We start from the raw sequence: 7,500 nt of genomic DNA, 5'->3' as shown, positions 1-7,500 counted from the left end.
CTGGATGCAGTTGGAGTGCGCCACCAGCGTGTGCATCCGCCGGCAGCTCAGGATGGTGGTGGGGATGGCCTTCAGCTGGTTCCCACTCACATCCACCTCCTCCAGCTCCTCCAGCTTTGCCATTTTACTGAGGGAGAGAGGGGGAGAGAGAGAGAGGGGGGAGAGAGGGAGAGAGGGAGAGTGAGAGTGAGAGGGGGAGAGGGAGAGAGAGGGAGAGAGGGGGGGAGGGGAGAGAGAGAGGGAGAGAAAGAGGGAGGGGGAGAGAGAGAGGGAGGGAAAGTGAGAGAGGGAATGAAGGAGGGAGAGAAAGAGGGAGAGAGTGAGAGAGGGAATGAGGGAGGGAGAGAAAGCGGGAGAGAGGGAAGGAAAGGGGGGGAGAGAGAGAGAGGGAGGGAGAGAAAGAGTCTGACTTTTAACAAACCTTTATTGTACAATAGGTAGTCATTCGGCAACAACAAAAGCAACAACAATAAATAAAACACCAAATCAAAATGTACAGAAAATGTATGCATGTATATACAGTATATTTCTGCATGTGTGTGCGTGCGTGTGTGTGTTACCTGGCAGGGAAGCTCTGTAGCTGGTTGTACGCCATGTGCAGTACCCTCAGGTGGCTGTGCCCGGTCAGCAGTGGCACACACTTGTCGGTGAGCCGGTTGTTGGTGAGATAGAGCTCCTGCAGGATGCTGTGGCTCTCCTCTGATAGGCTGGAGGGTGGCAGGCTTTCCAGCTGATTGGCCGAAGCATTCAGGCACCGCAAACTGCAGGCCCATCGGAGACATAGCCGTTAGATACTTTACGTGCACATAGATACAGTGTGACACAGCTCTATTGGACAACTAAGCACTATGTGACAACGGTCAATGTATTTACCATAGAAACAACACTCAGTGAGTGTATAATGCATAAAGGCATGCGGACATGGTCAAGAGCAGGGGTCGGCAACCCTGGTCCTGGAGAGCCGCAGGGTGTGCTGGCTTTCGTCTCCACCTTAAAATAAGCAGCCGATTCAGACCCAAGAAACCAGGTGAGGTGAGTTAACTGTGTAATCAACGGCTTTCATTGATCAATTAATGCCAAGTAACAACGAAAGCCAGCACACCCTGCGGCTCTCCAGGACCGGGGTTGCCGACCCCTGGTCAAGAGGTTCAGCTTTTTTTCAGACCAAATGTCAGAATATGGAAGAAATGTGATCTAAGTGACTTTGACCGTGGAATGGTTGTCGGTGCCAGACAGGGCGGTTTGCGTATCTCAGAAACTGCTGATCTTCTGGGATTGTCACACACAGCAGTCTTTAGAGTTTGCAGAGAATGGTGCGAAAAACAAAAAAAGCCCAGTGAGCAGCAGTTCTGCGGGCAAAAATGCCTCGTTAATGAGAGAGGTCAGAGGGAAGGGCCAGACTGGTCAAAGCTGACAGGAAGGCGACAGTAACGCAAATAACCACACATTACAACAGCGGTATGCAGAAGAGCATCTCTGAACACACATTGTGTCAAACCTCTAAGTGGATACGCTACAGCAGCAGAAGAATAAATAAGTCTAACAAATACCTAATAAAGTGCTGAGTGAGTGTACATATATTATGAGAACCCACATAACATGGTCATGGTATCTTGTCTGTGTCATCTATAGCCCCACATCACATCTGCAATGAGCCAGTCGGGAACATTTCTCAGAAACATAATACACATATTATTCTGTGTTTTCACTAGCCTGCAAATACAAGAGTGAGCTGCTACATTTATAGCACAAGACAGGCCTAAAGGCATTCTTTGCCTTCTGTCACATACATAAACATTATTATTTTATATTAGAACTAAAGTTCACTCTGAACTGGAAGGGCACGCCAGCCCGTAGGTGAAAAGGTTTCCTGTTTATGGACTGGGAAGTAGTTCATACATTTACATTTTTTTGGTTTTCAACACTCTACAACAGATTTGTTGTAGGTAATTCATCATTTCAAACAGTTTTTCCAAATTTGTTAAAATATTTATTTGCACAGTGCAGGCGCTCCCTTGGCATTTGAAAGTTTCCACTATTTCGACACAACGCAAAAAATAGACATGAAAAACGAATTTGTAGTTCTACAAGGTGTGTGGGAAAAGACAAACTGGACATTATAATTCCTGCTGCTCTTTGAGAGAACTTGAAGTAATGAATGTCTTCATTGTCTCAGAAATAAAGAAGTAAAAAGAGGTTTAAAGAAATGAAGGCAGATTTTGATTTATCTGTAAGGATGTCTATAAGCTTAACACACAGCGCGTTATTTAAACACACTGAGTGACTCCTACAGCAGGGTCGCGGTTGGAGATAAAGTTCCGTTCATGCAGCAGAAGGGATAATGGGTAATGGGTGGCCCTGGGGCCCAGGATACAGACAGTACAGAGCTCTACCCATAATGCCCTGCAGCCTGTATTTCTGCCAAGGCCCGTAAGATTAATACTCCAGGCCTGTGCTGTACTCTTGGGCCTCCCCAAAGCAGCGTGGGTCATAAATATTCTGCACGCTATGCCTGTGTACGTCCACGCACGCACGTGTGTGTGTGTGTGTGTGTGTGTGTGTGGGCGTGCGCTTGTGTGTGCGTGCATTTCTGCATGCGTGCAGGAACATTACGCAGGACTGCCCGAGACAGGGGAGATTAATCACAGAGCGCCCGTTTCACCACGGCGGGGACGGCCGGCCGCACATGCGAGGAGATCAAGTGTTCTTTCAGAACTGAGAACGGGGCCTCGTAAAAATGAAGCTTTCCTTACAGCCGCCGTCTGTAACCACGTCCCAGCAGATGCTTCAGAGAGACTGAACGCAAGAGATTACACGCCGCTGATACCGTACGGGACTGCGAAGGTCAGCAGGGGCCTACCTGTCTGTTATGAGGAACAGCTGAGAGAGTTTATCATACCTGTCTGGGCCTACTTTCTGTTCTGAGGTGTGCGTGTATACTATAACAAGAGTTCTACCGGTCTGTTATGAGGTGAAATGTGTGGGTGTACCAGGGGCCTATTGTCTGTTCTGAGGTGTGTAGCTGCAGCAGGGGGTCTAACTGTCTGTTACGAAATGAGGTGTGAAGTGTGTGGCTATAGCAGGGGGTCTGCCTGTCTGATATAAGATGAGGTGTGTGGTGTGTGGCTGTAGGGGGTCTACCTGTTGGCCTTGAGGAACAGGCTGGTAGGCAGCTCCCCCAGCAGGTTGTGTTGCACGTCCAGCACCTCCACCTGCGTCTGCTCCAGTCGCTCCGGCAACCGCTGCAGCTGGTTATGCCCCATCAGGAGCTTCCTCAGACTGCTGCTGCAGAACAGACTGAGAGGAGAACACACTCACTGTCAATAACACATACACACACACACACACACACACACACACACTGTCAATAACACACACACACACACACTGTCAATAACACACACACACACACACAGTCAATAACACACACGCACACACACACACACACACTGTCAATAACACACACACACACACACACACACTGTCAATAAGACACACACACTGAATAACACACACACTGTCAATAACACACACACACACACACACACTGTCAATAACGCTGCTGTATAACAGTCAGGGAGATGAAGACACAAACACACAGGTAGGCTCCACCGTGTCAGCAGATGTGCAAAGGGCCGTTTGTGACCGTCACAAAAAGGAAAGGCTCTGTTGTTCAGGAAATGAGGCGCACAAGAAGAGACAAATAAAAAGGTACCATTCTGTTTGCTAAGCACTTCCATCCTGTACAGTTCACAAACCATTTTAGTGACACCTTTCCAAATCCCATTTGAATTTTGCTGACAGTCATTGTTTTTGGCAGAAGCAGAGAAAGAGAGAGAATTCAGAAAAGAATAAGACCTGAAAACTCTTGTAAAAAGAGTGGAACTCCAGATTACTCCATGAATACCCGTCAGCCTCCTGTTAATTACATAGTGTGACTTTTCAGAGTGGAATAAATCTTGAAGCGCTCATTAAACGGCTGGGAGCCGTTCTGTCACATGACGCACGGCCGTGTGTTCAGCGGGGGCCGCTGACGTCACGGCTGCCATAATGTCCTTTCTGTGAATTAACGCCGCTCCGGTGCTCCCCCCCCCCCCCCCCCCTCCTTCCCCCCGCTCTCCGTTTACGAGGCGGAGCCGGAGGAGATGGATGACCTTGGGAATGTGGGAGGAAATGTAATTCTGCGGAGGCGCGGAACTGCTCCCCGGTGGCGTCCGTCACGGAGACGTGAGAAGGCAGGAACGCAACGGGGCCCGCTCGGAGACGGCCGGCGTGCTCGTTCAGGGGGGGGGAACGTGCGGGCGGAGCGGGGATCTTTAAGCGCTGTTGACTTATGACCGCGCGCATCCGTCCGTGTGTCCCCTGTGGAGGGGCCTGACGTTCCTTTCACGGAGGGGAGGTAGAACATAGACGAGAGGGAGAGAGAGAGAGAGAGAGAGAGAGAGGCAGAAGGAGGAAGAAAGAGAGGCAATGACAGTGAGAGAGGGCGGGAGAAAAGGGGGTGGTTTTGTCACAGAGAGAGGGCGAGATAGAGAGATGGAGAGAAGGGGATGGTTTTGTCACAGAGAGTGAGTGAGAGAGAGAGAGAAATGGAGAGAAGGGGGTGGTTTTGTCACAGAGAGGGGGAGAGAGAGAGAGACGGGTCGGATAGATTTTGCTCCTGTACCGCCCACGTCCCCGAACTCCGTGGATCGGGGCTGCGTTGCCATGACAACCGCCCCTGACCGCTCGTGTGTTTGCGTACGTCTCCTTGACGAATAGCTCGGGTCAAACGCGGGACTATTTCTGAAAGGCAAGGCACACCACTGACTCAGGGAAAGCTAGGCCTGACTCAGGGCAGTTATATTCTCTTCTGCTGATGCCAGGTTTCTGACACATAGCCCGCCTCGCTGCGTATACCTCTGGGAGCTGTGTGACAGAGGGGACTAACTCACAGCAGCGCGCCCCCTAGTGGAGCTCCCTCAATCTCCACTGGGGCACACATGGCATCCAGCAGAGCTTCCCCAAGTTATTTTGTGGACAATTTTTTTCAAAATAAAAGCACTGAATTTATCTGAACAAACAAATCACACACACACTCGCTGAACTGAATACACACACAGCAGTGTCCAACACCATGTGGGGCGACATGGCTCAGGCAGTAAGAGCAGTCGTCTGGCAGTCGGAGGGTTGTCGGTTCGATCCCCCGCCCGGGCTGTGTCGAAGTGTCCCTGAGCAAGACGCCTAACCCCTAAATGCTCCTTACGAGCTGGTTGGTGCCTTGCATGGCAGCCAATTGCCGTTAGTGTGCGAGTGTGTGTATGAATGAGTGAATGAGAAGCATCAATTGTACAGCGCTTTGGATAAAGGCGCTATATAAATGCCAATCATTTACCATTTACCATACCTATACCTGAAGGGCGGACACACACCGCACCCACAACCTCAGACACACACACAACCGCACACTGAAGTGGATCTCTTTAATACCCATTTTAAAGGCGTTTAAAGGAGCTCTTTTACAACAGACCACTGTAGAGCATCAGTAGCTCCCGCCTCATTAGTGTCTGTGGCAGGATGTAAAAGAGGACAAACCCAGTGAAAGAGCTGGTACACTGCGAGACAGACCACTGGCACGCACTCCGTCACACTGGCTGCACTGTACCAAAACCAAACGTGCAATACGTCTAGGCAAGTCCCTGGAGATGTTATACAGCCACTGCATGCCAAACTACACAATAAAAGTAGACTCCCCTGCAACATAAAATATAGATATGTATGTTTGCTGCAGCCGTAGGAGAATGCGAATTAGACTAGCGTTGTTGTGTTGGTATGATATTTGTAATATTTTTGTGCTCCGTATTGTGGTTGTTGTTTTTAAAGGCATGGAGGTGGCAGCCTAATGGATTTCCCTGTATGGGGTAATAAAGTATCACTCCAGCAGTCCAGTGGGGGGTTAGCGAGAACAGGATATCTGTTACACTGCTGAGCTCTCCGAGCGGACACACTGACCCAGCATACACACACACACTCACCCTGTGGACACACTCACATTGACCCAGTGGACACACACACACTGACCCAGCGTACACACACTCACACTGACCCAGCGTACACACTCACACTGACCCAGCATACACACTCACGGCGCAGACACACTGACCCAGCATACACACACACACTGACCCAGCGGACACACTCACCGTCAGACACACTGACCCAGCATACACACACACACTGACCCAGCAGACACACACACACTGACCCAGCGGGGACACACACACTGACCCAGCGGACACACAGACACTGACCCAGCGGACACACACACACTGACCCAGCGGACACACACACACACTGACCCAGCGGACACACACACACACTGACCCAGCGGACACACACACACTGACCCAGCGGACACACACACACTGACCCAGCGGACACACACACACACTGACCCAGCGGACACACACACACTGACCCAGCGGACACACACACACTGACCCAGCGGACACACACACACACTGACCCAGCGGACACACACACACACTGACCCAGCGAACACACACACACTGACCCAGCGGACACACACACACTGACCCAGCGGACACACACACACTGACCCAGCGGACACACACACTCTGACCCAGCAGACACACTGACCCAGCGGACACACACACACACTGACCCAGCGGACACACACACACTGACCCAGCGGACACACACACACTGACCCAGCGGACACACACACACTGACCCAGCGGACACACACACTCTGACCCAGCAGACACACTGACCCAGCAGACACACTCACACACTGACCCAGCGGACACACACACACACTGACCCAGCGGACACACACACACTGACCCAGCAGACACACACACACTGACCCAGCGGACACACACACACTGACCCAGCAGACACACTCACACACTGACCCAGCGGACACACACACACTGACCCAGCGGACACACACACACACTCACCGAGCGGGCAGCTGGCAGACGTGGTTGTGGCTGATGTCCAGCACCTCCAGCAGTCTGACGTCACACAGCCACTCCGGCACAGACTCCAGCTGGTTCCTGAGAGGACAGGGAGAGCACGAGGGGGGCATCAGTCCAGCCCAGGGGGCAGAAAGTCACAGTCCTGCCATGTGTTTCTTCTCCACATGAACTCAGCCAGCTGACTGCACTCATTAGTTATACCTCCTGGCTGAATAATTGTGCTAATAAACAAGTCCAGGTGACTGGAACAAAATTGCACTTGTGTTACTCATCTCTGCACTTGGGCCATGGGTCGCCCTGGATAAAAGGGTCTGGCAGTAAAGAGTCAATTTGGCAGAGGAGGGGTTAAAATAGACAGGGGGTGGAGCCAAGCCAAGGTTTGTAAGGAGGAGGAGGTGCATATATTGGGGCGCAAGGGGCATTTATCACACAGAGGCAGAAGCAGAAGGATTAGAGAAGGAGGAGTAAGAGTAGATGAAAGGACAGAGAGACTGGAGGATGTGAGTTCAGGGGCACA

At 51.1% G+C, this 7,500-nt stretch overlaps 1 protein-coding gene across 1 annotated transcript in view; it reads right to left on the bottom strand.

Moving 5' to 3' along the window:
• The window catches only part of phlpp1 (PH domain and leucine rich repeat protein phosphatase 1), a 59,792-nt gene that overhangs the window by 8,353 nt on the left and 43,939 nt on the right, over window positions 1-7,500 (bottom strand). The window contains exons 9-12 of the mRNA XM_061255829.1: window positions 6,966-7,061; window positions 3,142-3,297; window positions 561-761; window positions 1-127 (exon numbers count right to left, since the gene is read on the bottom strand). The exon at window positions 1-127 is cut by the window's left edge and continues 36 nt beyond it. Coding sequence (XP_061111813.1) covers window positions 1-127; window positions 561-761; window positions 3,142-3,297; window positions 6,966-7,061 — 580 coding nt within the window. The remainder of the gene's footprint in view (window positions 128-560; window positions 762-3,141; window positions 3,298-6,965; window positions 7,062-7,500) is intronic.

This window comes from Conger conger, chromosome 9, assembly GCF_963514075.1.
Source record: "Conger conger chromosome 9, fConCon1.1, whole genome shotgun sequence".
Classification (NCBI taxonomy): Eukaryota; Metazoa; Chordata; class Actinopteri; order Anguilliformes; family Congridae; genus Conger; species Conger conger.
The sequence above is the reverse complement of the archived record's forward strand: the minus strand, read 5'-3'. Positions and strand labels throughout refer to the sequence as shown.